The sequence below is a fragment of the Lepidochelys olivacea genome (assembly GCF_965140295.1).
Source record: "Lepidochelys olivacea isolate rLepOli2 genome assembly, chromosome: 25".
NCBI lineage: Eukaryota > Metazoa > Chordata > Testudines > Cheloniidae > Lepidochelys > Lepidochelys olivacea.
The window spans coordinates 17,050,297-17,075,144 of record NC_140435.1 but is presented as its reverse complement, the minus strand read 5'-3'; the positions used below and the strand labels follow the sequence as shown (position 1 = coordinate 17,075,144).

Genomic DNA, 24,848 nt, shown 5'->3' with positions numbered 1-24,848 from the left:
AGATAGAGATGTCGTGTTAATGGCGCATTTGGTGTTTTTAATTATTTAAATTGAAATAAATAAAAGTTGAGCCAGAGATGCCCACACAGAGGAACAAAGCTTGTACCAACGTACAGGGTGCTTCTGAGAAACAAGGCCATTGCCATATTGGTGTGTGCTGAAAAAGAGGCATACAGGACATCTGCCAACAGAAGAGCGGGCAGGAAAAGCAGGGTATACTCACTTTTCAAGAGAGATTTGCAAACCATGGAAGAGTGAAAACACTTGGCAGTCTCTGCAGCATTTGATTAGCTGTAGATATTTCACCAGCTGTTTAAAAGAGGAAACCTGCACAAGCACCAGTCTGCACTGCCTTAAAAAAACATCCCTAATGGCTGGCTACGAGGGATTCTCAATATATTATTGCACCTATACTTGAAGTGAACATTCTGATAATGTGCCCATGTCTACAGCAGCCATCCTCACGGCTATTGGGATTGGGCCTTCAGCCCACAAAGGTACAGTCACTGGAATTCAATGCTGTAAGTTAACTTTACGAAGCCCAGGTGACTTGAGCAGCAAGCTCTGTTCCCTGCAGTGCTTTTGGTCTTTCATAAATGTGGAAACGTTGTTAAGAAGTTCTGCTTAGTTTCATTCATGCCCAAAGACCCAGCAGGTGGAGAGGAGAAACAAGAAGAGAGCAGCACACCCTAAAACTGTGAGGCTCATAAACTAAATGGATCAACTAAACACCCCAGGAAAGCCTGAATGTTACAGCAGCCTTAATAGTTTTGGGAGAAGCTCAGCCTCGCCAGTGGCCTGCCAAAATTTCCTACCTTTATTACCTAATGTTTCATAGTTATTGCCCATGTGCTGATTAGCCACATCAGCTGCAATACCCCAGTGTGCAAGCTGTAATAAGCGCACCTGTTACCCTGGCATATATCACTGCCAGGAATGGATCACATATTTCTTAGTTGCAAGCCTGACTGCCTGTGTTTCCGAGGTGCCCATACATTTAATTTTCCCATGATGAACTCATATCAAATTGACCAGTCTCTGTTTTTATTTTTTATTGAAAGCCAAGCCATTAACTCTACATCACTGAGAAAGGTGAATCACATACTAAATGGTAAGATTTTGGTATCAGGGCAGAAGGGGCAAACAACAAACATGGGGAGGGGAAAAAAAATCTTACAATTTGAGATGTTTTGAAAGAATACTACCATGGGGCTGTATGTTCACCCACAAAAACCTGTGGCAAGGCCACTGCTTCTGATCAGACTGATAAAAAGCTAGGGGGCAGATGGGTGTGAGTTTGTTTACAGCCAGAGCAGAGGAGAGTTGCAATGCAGCGGTGTTTCACAGACCAATAAAAATCCACTGGCCTTTAATAACTCAGGTTTGAAGGCCTGGTTCTCTGCCACCCACATCCACAGAAAGGATATGTGGGCCTCTTGTTTTGCTGAAAGCTGTGTGTGAATTTAGTGTTCAGGAAAGTGAGGGACGAATGGCACTGGCACTGGGCAAATTTCCACAGCAGGCCTCAATCCCCCACTGTGTCGCTCTGCTCCAGACTTTGTTTTTCTACGAAGCAGAGATAAAACAAATAGGCACTGGGTTTGCAGTTTCAGCTGGAGGCCAGACTCTTTATACTTGTGACTTAATACAGGATTTGAACTCAGATCTTCGGGGGAAAAGGCTAGTCAACTAACTGATACTCACCTTTGGGGGCTAAGGGGGCTGCCTCGTATATATTTTTAATAAAGCTACGGCCAAGGCAGAATAGGCTGCATATCTGAGCAGTGGATGCAAAAAAACACAAAAAAATGTATTTCTTGGCAAGTAACATGGCACTGAGCAATAAACCAATGGAGTCCCTGAACTATTCCCATTAGTATCTTTGGTGCTACCCTTCTGTACAGGAGGGCACCGGATAAAAACCTCCATTCTCACCTGCTCTCTTCTCCTTTTTGAATACCATCCCAGGCCTTGTTTGATGCAGTTGTCATGGCACTCAAGTGTGCAGTGAGTGGGCTTCTAGGCCTTTGTTCTGGGTGAAGATGTCATTGTGACTTTAATAGATTTTACAATATTTGCAAAAAAAGGATGATAATGCAGTTTTGTAACATTTCACAGTAAAATTACAACAGTATTGAAAATACTTTGTCCTGAAAACGCTATCAGTAGTAAGGTCTCCTCGGATTGTTCTGTAGAAAAGGGAACAACAACAGAAGATTAATTAAAATTGCAATTTGAACAGAACAATGACTATGTGAGCTTAATTAATATTAATTGAAGGACTCCACTGAAATAGGAGGTTTCAAGGGGTGAAATCTGAGGTTTTCTCTGGAAAATTACAAATGGAATGCAAGACTAAGTGCATTGGCCTGCTGGATGTAATGCAGAGTCACATGCAAACTGATAAGCTTTTTGCCATAAGAATGGTTATTCAACATAAAACAAGCTGGGATTCAAGGACAACCCATCAGCTTCTTTTGTAGGCAGTATTTATACTTGGCACATACAGCTTCCAGCTAAACACAGGAACTTTTGTATTAAAAATAATAGCCAGGAGAGCTGACTGTCCGGGGTGTTGTGGTATTCATGATTTGATTCAACACAAGAACAGAACCAAAAGGAAAATCTCTTAGTGTGAATTGTTACAGTTCATTTCCCTGTGACTGTTACATTTTAATTGAGCAAATAAAGTAACTCTTGGGGATATTTAGGAATATCCTCTGATGAAAAGGTACAATACACTTTCCTGAGGTGAAGGAGTAGGTTAGACTCAGCATTTATATTTTACATGTAGGGAAACAACTACAGGCAGGTGATTTGCCCCAGGTTGTAGAGTGAGCCAGTAGCAGAGTTGGGAATAAACTCTTGGGGCGCAGATCTCCATGGCTCTGCCCCTTGTGCAGTCATTTACATCACTATCAAGGGAGTGGAAACTCCCAACACCCACATTTGATACTATTTTACACCCACTTTATACTGTGTAAATGGCTGCACAATGGGCAGGACAAAGGAGAATGAGGCCCCAGAGTCCCAACTCCTAGGTCCCCGTGCTAGCTGGAGCCTGCCTCAGAGGGGTGCTGTGGAGATTAGTTGGTATTTGGGAAACACTTTGAAGATGAAGGGCCATACTGTGTCCTCTCTGTTTTTACACAAGGCAAAATTGGCCATAAAGTATTCTGGAGCACTAATACTCCCCGTCCTCCCCCTTATAGGATATGGGCAGAGACACTATTGAAGCTTCACTATGTCGGAAGTGTGTTAGGAGTCACCTCACCAAAGGGTTGGGTCGGAACCTGTAGGCCAACATCATTCTTTTACGAAATGCCTCATACTCGTCATCCTCCTTCGATAGCTCAGCGGGACGATCGATCCCAAACCCAGCTCCGTCCACTGCAGTGGTACCCCTGTTTAAAAAAACAACCACAAAAAAACCCCTTCTAGTTAAGCAGATGCTAACAGAACATCTCTCTGCTAATCAAAAGAACCCACCACCTCATAGGATCTGCCCTCCTAACCAGAGCACAGAGACCAAGACAAAGGGACCATGTTTGCATTGCACAGGCGAAGACAGATCTGCAGCAATCAGGGTAGCTAGTTTTGACCTCAGAACAGTGCAGTGCTATTACAGCATTGCAAGCTCATTCCTCCAACCAGCAAACCCCGCTGCTGTAGTGAGAAGCTGTGGCGTAAATACAGCGCTAGTTAAACAAAGGGTTAATTAAGCATGTAACAGGGATAATTCTCAGTGCTTTGGGTGCCTCTCTAGTGAAGGATCCCCTGCCATGCTTATTAGCCTCTGGCAGTTAAGGTGACCAAACGCAATGATCTGGACCTTGCTTATTTAAGGAATGAGCATGAAACAGAAGGTGGCTACCTCACACCCCCAAAAGGGAGTCACTGGAAGATAAATCAGTATTCTTCCCTGTGCATCAGACAGCTCCCTTGCCTTGCCAAGTCATAGACATCAGAGATGACAGAGCCTCTTAAGTCACATTTTGCCCAACTGTGCAGTGCAGGATTGCTCCCTGCAGCACATTTGGGAAAGGTGCAGTGGAAGCCTCATTATTCTGTACACAATAATCTCTCCCCACAGCTCTTGATTTAAGTGGGCCACCACTTCACCAGACAGATATTCCTGAGAGAAAGGAGCTGAAATGCTTTGTAGAGACACTTCATCTGTGGTTTCCACTAGATATGCACAACTGTAGTTTACAAAGGACCCACTGGATGGGAAACATTCTTAATTGCTTTCATTATCAATATTTAGTTTCCCTATAGTCCAGCATACACCACAAGCAGCTGGTCATTCTGATCCACTTTGGATGCAATTACTCTTTATTATCCCAAAAACACTTGAGTAAAGAAACAGACTGATGTCCAGAGGGATGGCATGTACACACAAAGCTTTCTGCTTGGTACTGACGTGGCTTTTAAAAACAGTTGGAGCAGTACCATCTGGTAACTGCCCTTGATGGACAGCGCACCAGAGACCAGCAAGTCTGCTTCAGAGTTCTCCAGCTGCATAAGGCATGCATTGGATATTTAATCACATACAGCACTTTACAAACATTGATCAATCCTCACGTGGCCTGTGTGAGGAAGTAAGCACTACCCCCATTTTAAAGATGGGGAAACTGAGGAACAGAGTATGTGTCTCAGAGGATGGCACTGTGAGAGTCAAGGTTAGAATTCAGAAGCTCCTGGCCCATGCTCAGAGCACAGATCATCTATCTAATTCTGGAACCAGAAACACCTCAGTAGATTTTTTTTCCCCTCTTTATGAAAAAGGTTCTATGCACCGTCCAAATTATGAACCTCAGCCATATTCATTCCAGCTGCTTCCAACAAGCTGGGAAGCGAGCATCAGCACCTACCTGACAGAAAAGGACTGAATCAACAGAAAGAAAATACAACATTTTGCTTACTTGCTGACTGGATTTTTAATCCCCTGTCCATCGGAGCCAAGCCCATCACCCTCCTTCCAGCCCATCTTCATCAGCATTTGGTAACCTATATTCTCCACGGTCAGTTTGAATTCCTTGTACTCAGAATAATCTGGTTCGCGACCTTCCTGCAGGGCAACAAAAGGCAACACGAGTTACACTGCATTACTCCACTCGAGTAGGGGAGCAGGGAAAGAACCACGTAGGGGAGATTAGTGTGGGCCGGGCAAAGAGTCAGGGACAGTTAATAATTTTAACAAAACTTCTTGGGATTCCATTGCTCGTCCACCACAGGGGAGGAAACAGGTAAGCGATACAGCACAGCAGAGCCACCCAGAGTCCAAAATGTAATCTGCAAGGTGCAGGGAGTGCAACTATGAGATTAAATTGAGACGTATCAGGCTTCTGAATTGAAAGCTGCTCACTGGGCTGGCTCCAAAGATGGCTCTTATTTAAAAAGAGATCTTACCTCAGGCCCCATCTCCAGTGCTGGCTACAAAGGAACACTATCAAGGATGCCAGCAGAGTTGGCAGGAGCCAAGGGCTCTGCATAGGCTTTATATTTTTGCTTTATTACATTTGTCTGGCTAAAAATTCCAATTTTCCCTACCTGGTATTAGTGATTCCTCATCCTGCTCGGACACTGGAACTGCAGATTTGTCGGCAAGCAGTCTGAAAGCTCTGTCTGTTTCACTGTAATGTCACCTAGTGCCCTGTACCCCTTGCTGACGTACTGTTTTGTCAGCCAGGCTTCCCCGTGAATCACAATAGATCAGCCCCCCACCTCCTTTAGTGACAAGACCCCTGGGGGATGGAGTTGTTTTTCCTTTAGTCTCCAGCGGTGGAAGAACACCAGCATCCCACAGCTGTGCTGAATCAGGACACCAGCTCTTTTCAAAGGCTGATGCCAAGGGGTTCAGAACAAAGTGCAGACATTTCTGCAAGTGGATGGGGAGCCTGTACAGGCTTGAAGTATTAAAAAAAAACCCAAAAACTTGCTTGCAAAGAAGCTATACCAGTAAGTGGCTCACAGAACTGCAGGCAGCCTACTCTGGTAAATGGCTGAAAATGCTTGAGTACTTTCCCTCAGTGCTACCAGACAGGTCAGATTTCTGCTGGAGAGTTCCACTGTGGCCTAGGAAACTGTCGCTCATTTCACCTTTAATGCCTTGAACGTCTCCATGAACTTCTCCAGCTCATCAGGTGGCAGGAAGTCCCCGATGAAATGCTTCCCTCTGCCCATCTGGGTCAGTTGCTCGGCCCACTCTGCTCAAGACATGGAGGGGAGAAAAAAAAGCATAGTAATGATAAAGAAATGTTCTTTTATAGCACCTTTGACTTCAGAATCTCAAAGTGCTTCACAACCCCATGTGAAGTGGGTGTTATCTCCATTCTACGGGTGGGGAAAACGAAGCACAGAGGTTAAATGACTTGCCCAAGGGCACTCAGTGAGTCGGTGGCAGAGCTAGGAATGTCCTGACTAATCCCCTGCTCTAGCCACAAGACCTCATACTCCTTTCTATGGAAGTCTCAGCACAGCAGCAGAACAAAAGGAAATTCGGTGCTGAGGTTTTCCCACCCACCTCGTGTCTTGTCCATTTCCATGCGTCGAAGCTGATGTTCCCATGTCCCCAGTTCATTGTCTACCTCCTCATCGCTGTCATAATCATGCTGGTGCTGCTGAACCGCTTTTTCCCACATCACCTGCATTTCCTGCATGGCTCGCTTGTGTTTCATGATCATGTCATACATCTGCTGCATCTAGGGAAGCAAAACAGTAGCCTGCTCAGTGAGGCAGCTAGTCTGTAGGCAGCAGAGTGGACACAGAGAGGTCCCTAAGTTCTGCAGTAGAGCACATGGCTGCCTTATCGATGAGACAGAAAAGCAGGCCATGAAGACTACAAATCCCAGCAGGCAATGCTGAATCCAACTGCAAGCAGCTTACCGCTCAGGTCAAACAGGAGCATCACCTGCTGGCATCTTTGAGAGCTGCACCCATACATTAACAATGTGGGCAGCTGCCATGTGACCCTTTTTATGTAGTTTGTAGTTTAAATGCAGCCCTCAGGATCCCAAAAGTGGCCAGTAATGATACCCTGAACTACAGTAACACAAATCTCAGCAGGGAAGAAAAGTGACACAATAAGCCTTGCAGACATTGGGCTTTAGTTGGAAAGGGCATTAAGTCCTACATGGATAGCATATAAGAGGAAAGGTGAGCTCACAGCCAGAACATTTTTTTGTTTAGCGGGGAGATGGGTTGGCTGGATTTTGCTCATGTCCCCCTATGCTCTATAATGCATTTCTGCTGACCACAGCATCATCTGATACTTACAAATCCAATATGAATCCAAGAGGTTTTGTTTGTTCAGCCCCTGGGAAAATCTCTGTTGTCTATCTCCACCCCTAACCCAACCATGCTGCAATGCAATGTACTGCTGCACAAATTAGCTTAGAAATCATTTCATGGCATTACCTCCTGCTGCTCCTTCAGCTGTTTCTTCTGCGCATCAGAGAGCTCTGTCACACCCACTAGTCCAACCGGTTTCCCTTTTTCATAACCAAGACCCTTGAGGTCCTGAACTGAAATAAGCAAATGTCAAAGATTTTCAAAAAACTGAGCCAGTCATTCAAGACAGCAGAACCATATCCCAACATCCTATCCATTTAAATCTTACAGTCTGTTTCATAACTCCAGCATTAAGATGCTAAGCTGCACAACTCCCAGTAGTACTCTAAAGACTCACAGAAGAAAGACTCATTAGGTCACACTCCACCTCCTGGCCAACTCAGAACTGTTCTCCACATTTGTATTCTCTAGGGCTTTGTTCTGTCTAGTTTCAGATATTCCCCAGCTTCCCTTGGGAAACTATTCTACAGTCTTGGAGATCACAGAGTCAGGAACTCTGTCCTCCCAGGCAGGCTAACGTTACCCTCTCTTAATTTAAGCTTATTTCTTTTCATTAAGCTCCTTTATGAATCTCCCTACCACAAATAAACTGGTATTTAATTATACAGCATTAAGTGCCCAGCAGATTTCAGTCTGTCAGTGTAGTGCTCAGTACATCTATCCAGTAACTGTACTGTGTTTACTATATGAATAGCTACCAGTCATTCAGAATGATAAATGATCACACCTTTTTTGGAAATTACCACTCCCTACTACATGTTTAATTTCTCAGCTACAGAATTCAGAAGGACAAGGACATCAGGCCTCCTGCCTTCAAAGAGGAGACATATTTTAAGTCTAAGCTTGATGTCTCCGTTGGTGTATCCCTGTTCTTCTTCGTCTGGGTCTCAAGCTCCTGTTTTGAAATGATTTTACCTGCTGTTGTATTGGAAAGGCCCTGCAAGTAGGTTTTAAGCTCAGTAAGGCAGGCCCCTGCTGATTTTGAAAGGCCATTCAGTGCTGTGCGTTCATAGGGGCATTTTAAAATTGCATAATGATCTCTCTTTAAGAAAATATTTCTGCAGCAATAAAAACAACAAACAAAAATATTCCTGGGGTGGTGAAGCCAAGATTTACAATGAAGAGCAACTTGCAAGGCTAGTCTATTTCTAACTAACTGGGCTGACAGCTCCCCTGTTAAACATCTAAGAGTTGCAGTTAAGTATTTAAAGGATTGCAAAAAAACCCCCACAAACCCTGCACTTGAAAGTACATTATGTTTTTCAGTACAAGGGGAAGGATTTTTTCCTAGTGGCTACAAAAACCTCATATTTAATTAAAAAAAAGGAGTACTTGTGGCACCTTAGAGACTAACCAATTTATCTGAGCATAAGCTTGGTTGGTCTCTAAGGTGCCACAAGTACTCCTTTTCTTTTTGCGAATACAGACTAACACGGCTGCTACTCTGAAACCGCTCATATTTAATGTGAACCCAGGCTATGGCTAAATTATGCTTCATTAATTATTCACTACCAATTAATTATGAAGCCTGATAATAATAGGATCATTGTTCATGACACCAAATGTCTGTGCAGATGGTAATTAGGTCCCAGGGGTCATCTCTCCAGTTCTCTCACTCTCACTTAGGGCAATTGATCAAAGTGCATTATCCCCTTCCCCATATGGTTTTTGCCAAGCATGTCATGATTTGGAAATTGGTTTCAGAGTGGTAGCCATGTTACTCTGTATCAGCAAAAAGAACAAGGACTATTTGTGGCAGTTAGTCTCTAAGGTGCCACAAGTACTCCTCGTTCTTTTTGATGATCTGGAAAGTGGCTTCCTTAGCACCTGCCTCCAAACAAGAGCATAAAGCAGTCCAGCAGTTCATGCTCATATGGCCGAGAGCACTTGGATACTCATATAATCAGTCTTAAGAGCAAACTGTGTATATCGAGTTCAGCAGAAACATGGCAAGAGATATTCTAAGACAGAGTTAGAGATAAACTGGCTCACTCCAGGCCCTGTGAAGTATTGAGTATGCCCTCAATTCCCAATGAAATAATAGCAAATAAAAAACCAAACCTATACATAAAATTATCGGACAGAGGCCCTTTAAATAAAGCACATGATTCTTCTTTCACATACACCAGTGAGAATCAGGAGCAGCTCCACTGATGGAAGTCACTGATGGAAGACTGGTGAGAGGAGAATCAGGCTCAAAATGTCCTATGGGAGACTTTAGTGGCAGCGCCAAACACAGGGTCAGCCCCGTTCTCAAGGAACAGGAAGCCTCTTTGGCTACATTGAAGAAATCCGTTCGACCTTCACAGAGAAGGTCAGCAGCTGTTTGACTTAGTTCTAGATGGCATAAACTCTCAGGCTAACAGCACAACACAGCTCAGGAGGCCAATGTATCGGCAAGCTTCCAGGGACAGCCTTAAAAGGAGAAGGGTGAGATAGAGAGGCATCTTTTTTTCCATCCCAGACATACAGTGCATGCCTTTGCTCCTCTTTGCACTAAAACTGTACATCCGGTTTCATGGAACCAACATATGATCTTGCAGCTCCAGGCCAACATGACAATAACCTGCTGAAAGACCTATTGTACGTGTTTAGCTCGGTGCACCAAGGCTAATTAAAAAATCCCTCAAAGTGACACCTATTATATCCAGGCAAAGTAGACAGAAGGAAGAAAGTCTTTGGTGCAGGTGGGAAAACTATTGTAGAACAAAGCCAAGACAGGTGCCTGGGCAACTTGTATCAATCTGCACATATTGCAAAGACATCAGCACGCTTACCTAAACCGGGCCACGGGACTGAGAGTGTTAGCCAGGGCACGCTCGTGCCATGAAAACAGGCAGAAGATGCGGAACTGCTCCTCAGCTAGGATAAAGAGCTGCTTTCATCCTCGGAAAAGTGTGCCTTGCAAAACATTACCTTTGGCCACAACCAGGTGAATGGTGCCATTTGCATTTGCAGCATCGAGCAGAAGACTACCGGAAAGTTTACCCCTACCCACATGTCTGGAGAGGAGGTCTCCCTTCCTTTCACAACAAGTGCAATCACTCTATAGCCAAAGGGAGCCATTAGCTGCCTGACTTTTGACTCAGTGTTCTGAAGATCATATTAATTACAACTAGACAGATCCAAACCAGCGCTCCGCCCCCAATCCAAAGTTAGCACCAGACGTGCCCAGACAACACTCACGAATTTTCCTGTAGTTCCGAGACTTTACTAATTAATAGCACCCCTGTTCTATTCAGCATTTTGAATACTCACTGTAGTATACAAGCTGCTAAGTGTCTAAACATCAATATATGTAAGAGGAGCATCATATCTGTCCAAAAGGGCCATACTACACTCTTCACTCCGCATGATACTGATTTAAGACTGAAAACTGACATGGAATGAATGAGAAATAATAAACAGTCCTTGCCTAACTGTCCAAGGCTCCAAAGCAGCAACATCTACGAAGCAGATGGGGCTGGGGAGGCATGGACCATCTAAAGCACATTTTGTGGCTCTAACTCCAGCAGGGCCATGGCTATAATTTGGTATTCTAGTCATCTGTCAAGTTAAAGATGTTAATGCTAGAAGAGGATTATTCTATCTGAACCAATAAACATTTTCCCTGCAGAGCATTAACACAGTGTTAACGGTCAATTTCTTATGACTGGCAGATTGTTTGCCGTCTTTTCCTTTACTTGACAACGCCCTGTGGAAAGTGAGCATGCCACCTGTCTAATTAAGAGGAAGCTAACACGGAGGTTAAAGGAAAAAGCAAGTAATTTTAGCAGGAAGACGCAAAGGAATGTGCGGCTGTAAGACTCTATCAGACCCCAAATGCAGCATGATGCGCAAGGCAGGAATTCACTTATTTTATTATGAAAGCATCTGCCCAGCTTTGGCTTTTTAACTTTTTTTTTAAAAAATGTATTAAAATAGATAAATGAAGGTGTGACAACCCATGTAGCCTGCCTTTTACACAAGTTAGAGACATTAAATGTCTGAAGGAAAGAAGGACTCCAGCAATACAGAATGAGGGGAGACCTTGGCATTTGATTTCGGTCTCACTAGGAAAAGGAATAGAAGATCAGACCAGTGGTCCATTTAGCCTGGTATCTCCCTCCCTCCCCCTCCCTCCAGACAGAGCTGGCTGAAACTCAAAGTTTCCATTTTGCGGGAAGTTTCAACGTTTCAAAATTTGTTTTAATTCCAAACAGTATCAGTGCTAAACTGTTTCATTACAACACAAACAGGAGACACTGATCTAGAAAAGATAACATGTCAATGAGTCCTAAGTAGCAGCTGCCCTTTGTGATTTAAAAAAAAAAAAAAAAAATCTCTACTACTGATGTAAAAATAAAAAAACCCATAAAATAAAATTCTAAATGAAGTTGTCCAAAATGAAACATTTGTTGTTTCAAAATATCCCCCCTCCAGGAATTTTTGTTGAAATCAACATTTTTTTTAAGCTGTTTAGATTTCAATGGAAACTGTTTTTCATCAAAACATTTTGACAAAGGATGTCTGACCAGCTCTATTCCTGATCCCTGTGGCCATCAGCTGACACTACAAAGCATCTTACCCTTTATCTTGGCCATCCAGTGTTATTAATGGCCATGCAATTATCCAGTCTCTCTTAAAACCCAGCCACAGTACATGACCCAATGACTTGCTGTGACAGTGAACTCCACAGGCTGAATGTATGCACTTGTGAACTCACTCCGCAGCTCAGAATGACATTAGAGCTTGTTTTCTAGAAAGAGTGCAACATTTCCACTCTCTATACTCACACCAATACCCCTCCACACCCTTTCCCCTCATCACACTAGATGGGCAAAGTATTCAAAGACAGTTGCACCTGAAAAATGCTTGCATTCATCAGGGGCCCTTGAAAGTCATGCTTTCACGTGCACATAGCCAGCTCACCGTTGGACTCATTACCTATCTACACATGCATACATGGGACATAAGCGTTTAAATTTTGCAGGCACAGTAAGAGTGCCTCTATTGGAAAAAGAGTCCTCTCGTGTTTGATGTGAGTTGCACCCCTAAAGGGGTCTGCAGCATGCTGTCCTCAGAGAGAAATCACAACCCTGGATCAGGGAGCAGTCCCATGACTTGAAATAGGTCCTGGAAACCAAAAATTGGAAACTGGCAGCTTTGCTTGCATCCCTCAGCGCAGTGATTCTCAACCAGGGGTACATGTACCTCTGGGGGTATTCAGAGGACTTCCAGGGGTACATCAACTTATCTAGATATTTGCCTAGTTTTACAACAGGCTACATAAAAAGCACTAGCGAAGTCAGGACAAACTAAACTTTCATAGACAATGATTTGTTTATACTGTTCTGTATACTACACACTGAAATGTAAGTACACTATTTATATTCCAATTGATTTATTTTATAATTATATGGTAAAAATGAGAAAGTAAACAATTTTTCAGTAATAGTGTGCTGTGACTTCTGTATTTTTGTGTCTGATTTTGTAAGTTTTTAAGTGAGGTGAAACTTGGGGGTACACAACACAAAGACTCTTGAAGGGGTACAGTAGTCTGGAAAGGTTGAGAGCCACTGCCTTAGCACCATGAGCAAAGCTATTTATGTTTAGTTATTTTTCTGACCCATCATCATCAAAGAGAGGATAGAAGAGCTGCCCAAGGATGTCAGCCCACCACGGGGAATAAGCGGAATTCATACTTCAACATTTGTTTTCTGACAGTCTCTATTCCTGAAGTGAAATAGCCCTAAATAGCATAAAGAAAAGGAGTACTTGTGGCACCTTAGAGACTAACCGTGAGCTATAGCTTACGAAAGCTTATGCTCAAATAAATTGGTTAGTCTCTAAGGTGCCACAAGTACTCCTTTTCTTTTTGCGAATACAGACTAACAAGGCTTCTACTCTGAAACCTAAATAGCATGGAGGCTGAGGCTATAATGAGCTACCGCTCAGCAGAGTTTTAAAGATAGCTGGAAAGCGATAAGATTCCAATCCCCAGAGTCAATGAGATAAAGTGGTTTATCTGGATTTGCACATGAGAGTTAGCTGCTAGACTTCGCTGAGAGATAGAAGGTTGCTGACTGGGGAGATTACAACAAGAGATAGACTCACAGGGTATTCTGTTTACAGAGCCAACTGAATTAGAACAGATCACAAGCTACCAGGAAAAAAAAATCCAATCAACCCCAAATACAGAACCACTAACCTGACAATGGGGAGGGAGAAGAGTTCAACTCCTGCTGGGCAAGCTCTGGGGGGGGCAAGTCAACCTTTTCCTCCTCTGGCCCCCATCTGCTCTTCCTCCTCTTTTTAGAGGCAGCTGCAGCCGGCTGTTTAGAGGAAGCTGGAGAGGATGAAGAGGACGGTGTGGCTTCAGGAATGCTCTTGTGTTTCAGGTTGGGTTCCAGCACAAAAGGTGTCCCTATGGAGTTGTTCTTGGCCTTACGGAACTCCTCCAGCTTCTGCCGGTAATATTTGTAGCCTTTGCTGTTTGGTTCATATAAAAACCTAAGTTTAAAAAAGAAAAAGTTTTGCGTGCAACAGTTCAATTCAGAGATAGGTCTAACCGTGATTTGGCCAGGAACTCTCCTCCCCACGTGCTTGGAAATACCTCCTGCCTCCTTCAAACCCACTTCTTTCACTTCACCCCTGGATACTTCTCTCCCCTCTGGTGCCTCATTTGCCTGGGGTGCAAGTTAGCTTGTGAGCCCCTTGGGACAGGGACTTTATGGCTGTTTGTAAATGCACCATGGCTAATGGTTACAATACCATAGAAAGACAGAGAAATAATAAGGAAGTGGTTGTTCTGGTTAGGCATCTGATGCCTTTACAAGATCACATTGTCAGTGGAAACATAAAATCTTCCCCCAATCCCCCCTGCTGTACTCCACACAGCCTGTTCCAGTTCACAAGAGATGCATCTTCACCTTACCAAACAGAAAAATGGACTAGTGGTTAGAGCAAGCTCCCACTCAAGTACTCACCTTACTGACACTAAGTCATTTTATGTAATCCCACCCTCCCCCACACCCAGAGCTCACTGCCATAGGCTGTAACCTCATGAACAAATAATGTCTTTTCCTTTTTGGGTGGAGGGAAAATCCTATTTCAATCTCTGTGGGAGGAATAGGAAGTGTCTGCAATCTAACAGCCACACAGATTAGACACACTCAGATTTGTTACAAATCTATCCACCGCTTCCCCCATCCCCTTTTCAATTTAAGCATTTTAACATAAAACCATAACTACCTTCAACCTTCCCCATCCCTCACTCTTCAGAGGATCAGTTTATTATTGGATACAGCCTCTCATTAGGAGACTGTTGTGTTCTTGCAGGAGAACACACTCAGTTAGGTAATAGGTCCGTTCTGTCTATAACTGCATGATTCTACACAGGCCCACGCACACATGTGTCTCTGCTGTATTCAAAAATTCACCAAGGTGTGACCTCGCACTCCCTAACTCAGACAAAGCTGCTGCACACTTCAATGGGCATTGTTTCAGGGTAGCGCGTGGAGAGCGGGATCAGACCCTCCATGAGCAATACATGAAGTAACCCAAGCAGCAGGCCCAGATGGGATTCCCAGCAGGGCTTTAAGAGAGTTAAATGACAAAGCGGCTCAGACGTTAGTACATCTGTCTGACATGCCACTCAACACAAGGGGGCAGGGATTCCAGAGGGCAGGATGGCAGTTAATATAATGCCAAGATTTCAAGAAGGAACAGGCTAATTAAAAACTGGTGAGTCTAGCTTCATTCCCAGGAAACATATTGTAACTCCTTGTAATGGCAGAAACAATGAGCTGCTTGGGTGAGAAGAAAAACAAGGCACTTCCCAGTGGGGATTGTGAGTAATGGGGTCTGTCAGATAAACTGATGAGAAATTTTCCAAAGGGTGGAGGAGGGGCTCTTCCTGGAATTTAGTTAAGGCGCCCTACAAAGCGGCAGTGAGTATCAGCCCCAGATGATGGTCATGGGTGAAAGGGAGCTGCAGGGAAAGGTGTAAAGGATTAGAATGAATACTAGCGCATTGCCATGGAAGGGAGGAAGTGAATGCACAATTAGGGAAATCAGATAGTAATCAAATGCCAGTTTGTTTAGAGTATTTTCTGGTCAGAAATGGCAGTCTTGGGCTGGGATTTGGGTTCTAGGCTTGGTCAGCTCTAGGAGTGTCCGATAGCAGGAAATAAGTAGAACAGCAGCTGTGTTGCACCGGGAGTGCTTGGACTGGAAAAGGGGTGACCTACCCGGCACAAAGCAGCGTCCGTTATTTATAACATGTTTTGGGTGCTACCGTAATATGTGCTGAACAGACATAGAGGGGAAATAGCGCCAGCACCCAAAATTTACAATCCTATGCCTGATCCTCCAATGAGCTTTGTGCAGAGGGACCCCTGTACCCATGCAGAGCTCACTGGAGAATCCAGGCCTAAGACAACAACAAAAACAGACTAAAGGGAGCAAAAAGGGATACAACATACACACAGAGGGATCAGGTGATGGCAGCATGACTCCAGTGCCATGATATCTAATACAAGAGAAGATGAAATAATAAATATTGACTCATTTCTAGCAGCCACTGAAGCAGCAGTGGGACTAAGGAGTAATATGAATGAGGAGAGGGTAACACGTTCAGGAAGTGTGTTCCATGCACAGAGGGGAACATGAAACAGAAGTGAACGCACAGGGTATCGATGCGGGTAACGCTGTCTGGCAAAGTGGAAATAGCAAAAAGCAAAGATCAGACTTCAGGACAATTAAATCGCACTAACATGACTAAAGATGGTGCTAAGTGGTTGGAGCAGTGGACTGTGAAGTAGGACTCCCGGGCTCTATACCCAGTTTCTTGTATCCTAAGTCTTATTCATAGGGGTTTGTCCCCTGTAAACCCTGCTAAAAACAAACACAAAAAACATGCATACTCAGCTGCAGGCTTCTTCCTTTACCTGAAAGCATGGTTCTCCCGGTTGTTCTGCAAGGCAATAGCTTCCACCTCTGGACCCCCGTCTGCTATGAACCTGGCCAGCTTCTCAGCAAAGTTCTTGGTCTCTTCCTCCTCTGGGGGTGAAACTTTAAGCAGGCTGTCAATACTGGGCCCAACTCACACACCCAACAGTCAAAAGCCTATCTGTTCTACGGACCCCAAGAGTGGAATAAGGGCAAGAGGAGGGGTTTATTTTTAAGAATAACGTAAAGAAACACAGTCAAATGGTCAAGAGTTCATATCACTGGGTAAGCAGTGAGGTATCAGCTAGTGCGATGGCTCTGTATCCAGGGGAATGGCCAGGACTTTCACTCTCTGATTTTCTGCATGCCAGGGGGCAGGTGTGAGTAGACTAATACACAAGGCAGCTTTCCCCTTCTGAAAACCCATATTTTCTGAAAACCCATATCTCTCGCACTTAGGAAGGCAGCTAGTTTTGTCCTCCTGTACTGGATATTTGCCCATAGCAGAAAACCACAATGCAATCGGTCATCTCTAGTTAAGGCCCCCACTTCTGAAGTCAGTGGCAGCTTTGCCAGGATTGCAGCCCTCAGAAATGAGTGTGGCAGGTCACATGTGAGAGAGAGTGGTTTGTGTTACTCTCATGGTTGTGCTGGCTACTCTGGAGGAAAAGAGGAAAGTAGTGCTCCATACAGAGCCTTCATCCCGCTCTTAACTGGAGGAGGGAGCTACTGCAGCCCTAGTCCAATGGTACAGAGAAAGCTCTGACCGTGAATATTGTCAGAGCAATTCCCCCTTATGAACAATCAAACAAGTATTTTATTTACATACAACTGCCTTATACGGTACTTCTCATCTTCAGAGCACTATGGCAACAAGGCTTAATGGTTAGAGCACAGCAGTAGGCGTCCAGGCGACCTGATTTGTTGCATGGGCTTGGGCATGTCAGAACATTTCCTTGCCTCAATGTCCCATCTGCAAAGGGTGGATAATACCACTTAACTATTAGGGTGCTGCAAGGATTAATTAATTGGTGTTTTCAGAGCACTATGGACCTAAAAAGCTCTATAAAAATCATTGCTACTGCGTGTTAACTAATAAACCTTCAACACCCTGCACTGGTAAACAGCATTAATCCCTTTTTTACAGCTTAAGAAATGGAGAAGAGAGGTTAAGTGATTTGCCATGGTCACACAGGATTTCTGTGCCAGAGGCTGGATTAGAAGCGAGATGTTCCTGACCCAAAAATCATGCTTAGCTCACCAGGCAACTCCCTCCTTCCCAAAATATTTAATTTTTTGCATTTCACTGCCCTGGATATTAATTCACTGGCAGATCATCTGCTCCTGCTGCTTCTCCACCTAAAGCCACAATTCCCAATTTGCAAGAACCCATCTGTTGGCTATGGAATTATGATGCAAGCTAAATGTAATGTCTTTCAATGGGGAATAAGCAGCAGAAACAGGGGAATGAATGCTGAAGAAACAAAGACCCTGTTTCCATCTTGACTCATGTAGAGTGAAGTTAGAAAGCGAACGAGAGTACCTGAGAAGCAAGACAGATTCTAAATCTATTGTCTTTCAGAGTTGGAACATCATTTTCAGGACCAAACAATGCAGAATCTTCTTCCTTCTAGCTCACTTTCCTGAAGACGTTTGGGAAATACTAGGATACTCTTCCTCCACAGGAAGCAATCCTGCAAGCTCTCAGTGTGTTGGACTCGCACTGATTTCAATGGGACTTTCATGCGTGGAGAGCTCCCTTATAGACTTAAGGAAATGAATATAGTGGCATCCCTTAAGAATCAGGCTCTCTTATTGACTCACGAAATGAATATAGTGGCATCAGAGATCGATGCCAGGAAACATCATACAACTCCCTTTGTGACAGTGCTTTACTTACAGGCAGCAAGAGACCAACAGCAAGACTAAAGCTGCTGCATATTCTACTTCGATTGATTCTTAAAATGTCTAACTAGCAGTTATTGAGAGCACTGAAAAAGACTTTATGATCTACATTTCATGATTGAGAGGTTGTGCTCCCAACCCCCTCACTTACCTTTCTGACAAGAGGACGTCTGCAAACTCTGATTCTCTTTTTTCATTTCTGCTACTTTCTTTCTGTAGTACAGGAATTCCCTGCTGTTCTTATCATGTAAAAATCTGGAGTGGAGAGGAGAAAAAAGTTACTAAAGCATATTTTGAGACGTTAATGTTTCTGCCCACTTGGTACAAAACAAAAAAAGACTAGACTAGACAAAATCAGAAGATAAACTACTCTGAAAATACCTTAAATGACTCCATTTATAAATTGTATAGCATAACACAGTGTTTCTCAACCGGGGTCTGGCGGGGCACAAGCAGGTTTCAGGGTGTCTGTCAAGCAGGGCCAATGTTAGACTCGCTGGGGCCCATGGCAGAAAGCCAAAGCCCCACAGCCCTGAGCCCCGCCACCCAGGGTTGAAGTCAAACCTGAGCAATGTAACCTTGCGGAGTTCCTGTGGCATGGTTTTCGTATTCAGAAAACCAGTTCTTGTGGCACAGGTGGGCTGTGGAGTTTTTATAGATGTTGGGGCGGGGGGAGGGCCCTCAAAAAAAAGGTTGAGAACCCCTGGACTATAACACTTTATACCTGTAAACCTCACAGCACTTTGGGAACATAAGCAACAGTAGCCCCATTTTACAGACGGGGAAATGATCACGCAGCAGACAGAGAGGAGTGAACCTACGGTCTCCTGACTCCCAGCCCAGCACTCTTATCTGCTAGACCACAATAGCATAGAGTCAGGGCTCCTGGGTTCTCCTTCTAACTGCTACTGATTTGCGACGTGTCCTCAGCAAAGTCATTTCCTCTCTATACCTCAGTTTCCCCATCTATAAAACAAGGCCAATAACACTCAGCTACCTCAAAGGAGATAGTGAGACATAACTGACTGGTGTTTGTAAAGCGCTTGGAGATCCATGGCTAGAAGGCTGTCCAGATGCACAGAGTATTCTTATGGTACTTTGTGAAAACATATGAAGGAAATGACACCATAAAGATCAAACCCCCCTCTTCCCAGAAGATCACAAAGCCCCCGCTCTATGCATGCAGGGCCTAGGTTCTTCACCTTGAGATATACTATGCTGCTTTAGCAAATTAAGTTTGCCCCCAAACTTACGAAAATGCTGGATTATCCTTGTAGTCTTCCATAGCGACCTTTTCTAATTCTGGTCCCCCTTCGGCCACGAACCTAGCCAGCTTTTCCACCACTTTCCGGGTCTCTGCATCCTCTGGGGGTAAAACTTTAAGCAGGCTGTCAGTACTGGGGTTCAACTCACACACCCAACAGGCACATTACTTCTAAGAACCACAGCGGTAGACAAGAGTGGGATGGGGATGAGGAGAAAAACGATGAAATGGGGAGCCAGTCTTACACAGCTGCACAAGTTACAAATCCGAGTTACTCTCAGGCCTTACCCTCCCAGTGGGAAAGGAACGATCTGACTAGAACCTTTTATGAGAGAAAATAGAAGATTTGGATTCCTTCCAGTTTAGGGTTCAATTGCAATTTGCTATGTAATTAGCTACTAACAATTCTAACATACACACTCACAACGGGGTGGGGACAATGTGGCTGTTTTTTAAAATAATGTATTGTTCACGAAGGGGCATGGATTTCAGCTCCTGAGATGTCAGGCTTTATCCACATACCAGACACAGTCTGGGCAGTGGGAGCGTAAGCTTCCACATGCTGCACCTGCCAGTGTGCCTTAACCAGGAAGGACCATTACCAGACGGGAGAGAGCTGACTCTCTGAGAAGTTACCCTTTGGCCTCTCTATTGAGACTGCCAACAAGGGGCCAATTCATCTCAAGTATCAGAGGAAGTCCAATAAAGGACACATGTTCACTAGGAACTAGACAGAGACCAGACAAATTTCACACAGGCCACTGAACAGCTATCAGACAGTAACAGATTTGTCAGCACTGACCTAGACTAGATTTGACCCAATGACCAAAAAGCAAAAAAGTCCATATCCTAGTACCAATCCCATTAGCCAATTGGTCTTCCACACTCGTTTTTCAGTTGTTGTAGGGATGTTTAATTCCTGCTTTGGTTTCTACACGGTTATGTGCAGATCTGCCTGAGATTTTGCTCAAGTTTCTGATGGAAATAGCAATAAGGCAGATCCCATATAGCAAGAAGTGGTCTTTCTAATGCATCATTAAAACCATTTCACATTTTGTTTAATCATGTAACATGAAGCCTAGCTAGGAGGTCTGTAAATATGCCCAGACTGACTCTCCTTCTAAACCATTCGTTCAAAACATGAATGGAAATTCAAGTTACTAGCTGGGAAGCAGGGCTCAATAAGTTTCTCTAAGATCATCTTGGCCCTAAATTTATATTACACTTTATGTTATTTGATATGCTGCAGCATTCTTTATTCTCTTTGATATTCCAACCTAATCAAGGAGTCATAGATCCCAGGGCCAGAAGGGGCCATTGTGATCATCTAGTCTGACTCCCTGTATAACACAGGCCATAAACTTCCCCAAAATAATTCCTAGAGCTTCTCTTTTAGAATAAGGATCCAATCTTGATTTAAAGGGTAAGGAAAGAAGCTCACAGTCAAGATGTCCAAAATGGTGATTTCCTAATGAAACTCTGGAAAGATGGGAGGGCTTCACTTCTATCTGATCTCCATAAAATGCTTAGTGTTCAGACAGCCACTCCTGAAAAGGGAGCCTTTCATTTTCAATTGATTAAAACAAACCAGATATGTCTCAAGACCACCTTTTAAAAAAGAATTGTGCACCATCCAGCCTGCTTTCTAGCTGCAAAGGCAGATACCCTTCTACCACCAACATCTAAGCAAGCTCAACTAAGTGGAGGAAAGATTAGAACACACCCTTCCCCTCCCTACTCCTTAGGGTATGTGAATTTTGTAATGGTGAAAGGTGCTGGCTTGACAGCCCTGGAGAAGACAGTCCTCTATTCACAGCACAGGCAATGGTAGGGGGAGCGTCTCCCACTCTGGCTAACAAATGTGTATCAGCCCCAAACTAGAGGAACAGTATCTAAGGGTGAGGAGGGAGTTCACTCTCCATGGTCCAGTAATTCAATCCTCAGCCCTGTCATGAAGTTGGCAACAAGGGGGCCAATCAGTGTCAATTGTAGTGTTTATATTTTGTGATGCAGACACCTGCCCATTGGGATCTGGGCTGAAAAATACTTTCTCATGTGCTGTGATTTGGTAAGATCTTTCCAATGAGAAAGCATCAAGCAATAACTTTTCCCCATAAGAAAGACTGTAAACAGAAGTCTGAAGAAGCATTAAACCAAGCTGTTTCCCATCTGAACCCTTACCGATAGCCTAACTGAACCTGCATGCAAAATAAATAAGAAGTGATTTCAGTTCAATAGGATGCAACTTACTTTTAATTTCCAACCATTGCTCATAATCCTCCTCTTCATCATCATCTGGCGACTGAAACACACTGAGGCGGTTAGCAACTGGCATCTGTTTGGAATGGGAGTAATTCTTCACTTGGTTCACCATGCTGCTCGTGCCCAAGCTGGGACGTTTCCCAATCAGGATGGGTTTCTTCCCGGTGCTTGAAGCAGAGGTGTTTGCAGAAACGTTGCCAGAACTTGGGGAAGCTTCTTAAAAAAGAAGGGGGGTGGGGTGGGAAAATCTGTGTATCCTTTCTGATTTGATCTGAGTAGTTTGCATAGGGCACTAATATGGTTACCACAGTGGACTGTGTTTAATTTTAGGTTTACAGATGTTTGTTGGTAAACACCAATCTCACCCAAGCAGCTGAGTTTAAGGAAGACTAGGATCTCCCGGAAATGTTAAGAAAATACATTTCAAGCTCGAGAACATATCTTGCTAAATACAGATGGTAGCAATGCAAGCTTCTGTACCCCATACTGCCTCACCAAGTCACCTTCATCTTAGTTTAGAGGGACCACTTCTATTTCAGTATTTAAAGTAACCAATGTTAGCAAACAGTTTGCACTCTCTAACACTGGGCTCTTCCATGTCAATACACCTTTAGAACAGCTCTCATGCTGCTGGTGTCACAAAGGAGAAGAGGGAGGACTTTCTGTTGCTCAAGAATCAACTTACCAGTACTTGATTTTTCCTTCTGCAGCTTAAGAAACTGCTGGAGAAAGCTGCCGTCATTGGCAAATTTGTTGGAAACAGAGGCTTCGTTTTCACCACTTTCATCTCTAAATAGAAAAAAAGAAGAGAAGGAGATTAGATGCTTCATGTCCTTCCTTGTAGCTCAGAGAGCAAAATAAAATGCTAATAATTGCTAATCTCTCAAGGTGGAAAGGGACCACTTGTCTCAGCACTTCCCAATAATATAGCATTTTCAAAATATTAGATACTAATTAATCTCCACGATACCCCTGTTAGGTATTAGTAACCCTACTTAACGGATTGGAAAGTGAAACAGGAAGTTGAGTAAGTCACTTATTCTAAACCTGCAATGAGTCATGGTCGGAAGCTGGAGTTAGAATTCAGGTGTGTCTGATTCCCAGTTGAGTGCTTGGACTACGTCTCTCCCACTGTACAAAATGCCCCTACATTTTCTAAATCTCCACAGCCACAGAATTTGCCTATTATGGAATTATCTGTGCATCCCATGTAGTTCACTCCCCACCCTACTGAAACAGGGCTGCTGCTAGCAGAGTTTCTGTATCATTTCCCTGAGCAGCATTTGTTCAGAGGACTACACTAACCAAACCATGCTAGAGACTAACCCCACAGTAGTTTCCAAAACAAGGTTTACAGAATAAAAGTATCAGGCAGAAAGCCCCAGGGAAAACAAACTAGGTCTCTGCTAGCAACAATCATGTTTAATTGTTGTTGCTAGCTGCTCAACCATGGACAATACTTTAGAAAGGAGACAAGACGCTGAAAACTGCCTAGCATAAAAAGGAAGATGTACTAAAGTACTAAATTTAATTTTACTAAAGGGTTTTTTTAAATCAGTCCTGTATGTAATGGTTTCTGAAACAAAATTTAGTGACAAAACCTTATGATTCTTACGCACTCATTGAGCCGAGGGGGTTGTTGGCTGGCCAGGTGATTCCGTTTTGCTTGCTGCTCCATTTTGGCCTCAATTTCTTTCTTCTTTTGTGCTATCAATTCCTCCTGATGAAGGATATTCATATTCATCTTCACAGATTTAGATGGTGTAACGCCAAACCATCTGCTAGCTTTTCCTGGAGAAACAAAGTGGGATCAAAATTTTCTTCCCTTTATGAGATCATCTAGAGAAATATTAGAGTGCTTATAAATAACTGGAGGGGCATGAGAGAAAAATCAAACAAACCACGTTTCCACTTCTACTATTCCTGACTTTTACATCATCTGACTAGGGGACATTTGGTAAGTCCTTTAACTTCTATCTCAGACTTGGTCTACATCTAAAACTTGGTTCTCCCTAGCTACACTACTCAGGACTGTGAAAAACTTCACATCCTATACAACATGTTGAGGTCAACCTAAACCCCACTGTAGATGCGCTAGGTCAATAGACGAATTCTTCCATCAATCTAGCTACTGCCTTTTGAGGGGGTGGATTTACAACAGCAATCGAGAAATCCCTTCCATCACTGGAGTGTCTACACTACAGCAGCCTTGCTGCAGCGCTTGTCGTGTAGACATACCCTTAGATCGCCCCCTCTAACAGGACACATCCGTGAGACTTAACCTACATTTTGCGAGCGCTTTAGAAATCCTCAAACAAAAGGTGTTACAGAAAGACAGAGCATTCTTATATTCGGCTAGAGACTCTCACATGTGAGATGACAGTGCATTCTCTCCCAAGGTGAAGGGCTTTGCTGTACGTGTATCGATCAGGCATTTAAAACATCACTTTTTAAAAGTCTCCCTCATTTGTACAATTACAGCTTGGCAGCCAGAGTTCTGAGGGCGGCGGGGAAGGTGGCTGCTGATCTGCCTAGGGGGAAAGGCTTTTCGCTTCCAGGGCTGGGCTGTGACTGATGGCAGACCCACAGCAGTCGGGGGCCCCGCCAGCCCTGCTGCTGAGAGCCCGGGCCTGCAGGGGCGGCCCCTTTAGACGGGATGCCGGGCTCGAGCCTGGGGAGGGGCGGGGAGAGGACGAAGGGGGCTGAACCCCCTTAGAAGGAGTTAAGCCCCCTGCGAGGGGCCGGGCTCTGCTTGGGAGCCTGGGGAAGGGGGCAGGACCGGGGCCGGGCTGGAGGAGGGGCTCTCTCTCAGACAGGCGGGGAGGCAGCGGGGCCGGGGGGAGGCTAGGCCCAGGCTGCGGAGACAACATTGGTACCTGGAGCATCCCGGGAGTTGTCCATTTTGATGTCGTTATCCCACAATGCAACGCGGTTACCTGGGCTTATGGGATGGAAATGGAGGGCAGGGCTAATGCGCCGCAAAGGCGCCTGGGAGTTGTAGTCCGAAACCCAGAAAGCGGGAGATGGATGGGGTGGGGAAGCTGGAAGGATTAAAGGCCTTCTCTCTTCTGTATGTGCTCCAAGATCCCACCCTCGCCCCAACTGCCGGATTCGGCCTCCCGGGCAGGACTGA

The 24,848-nt window shown here is 44.3% G+C and overlaps 1 protein-coding gene across 2 annotated transcripts; it reads right to left on the bottom strand.

Moving 5' to 3' along the window:
• Positions 1 to 1,037: 1,037 nt before the first annotated feature.
• SUGP1 (SURP and G-patch domain containing 1) lies at positions 1,038 to 24,712 on the bottom strand. 2 transcript variants are annotated; one of them, XM_084614803.1, is made up of 14 exons: positions 24,592 to 24,712; positions 23,335 to 23,506; positions 22,401 to 22,504; positions 21,704 to 21,931; positions 19,443 to 19,566; positions 18,341 to 18,444; positions 16,284 to 16,407; positions 13,544 to 13,845; positions 7,420 to 7,526; positions 6,527 to 6,704; positions 6,103 to 6,209; positions 4,926 to 5,071; positions 3,275 to 3,404; positions 1,038 to 2,189 (listed from the first exon to the last, which is right to left on the bottom strand). In XM_084614803.1, exons 1-14 carry the CDS (start codon positions 24,614 to 24,616, stop codon positions 2,163 to 2,165), a joined length of 1,878 nt encoding a protein of 625 aa, XP_084470929.1. In that variant the 5' UTR covers positions 24,617 to 24,712; the 3' UTR covers positions 1,038 to 2,162. The 2 variants fall into 2 exon arrangements, with proteins under 2 accessions (XP_084470929.1, XP_084470930.1); XM_084614804.1 differs by having other exon boundaries at positions 21,704 to 21,928.
• Positions 24,713 to 24,848: the final 136 nt, after the last annotated feature.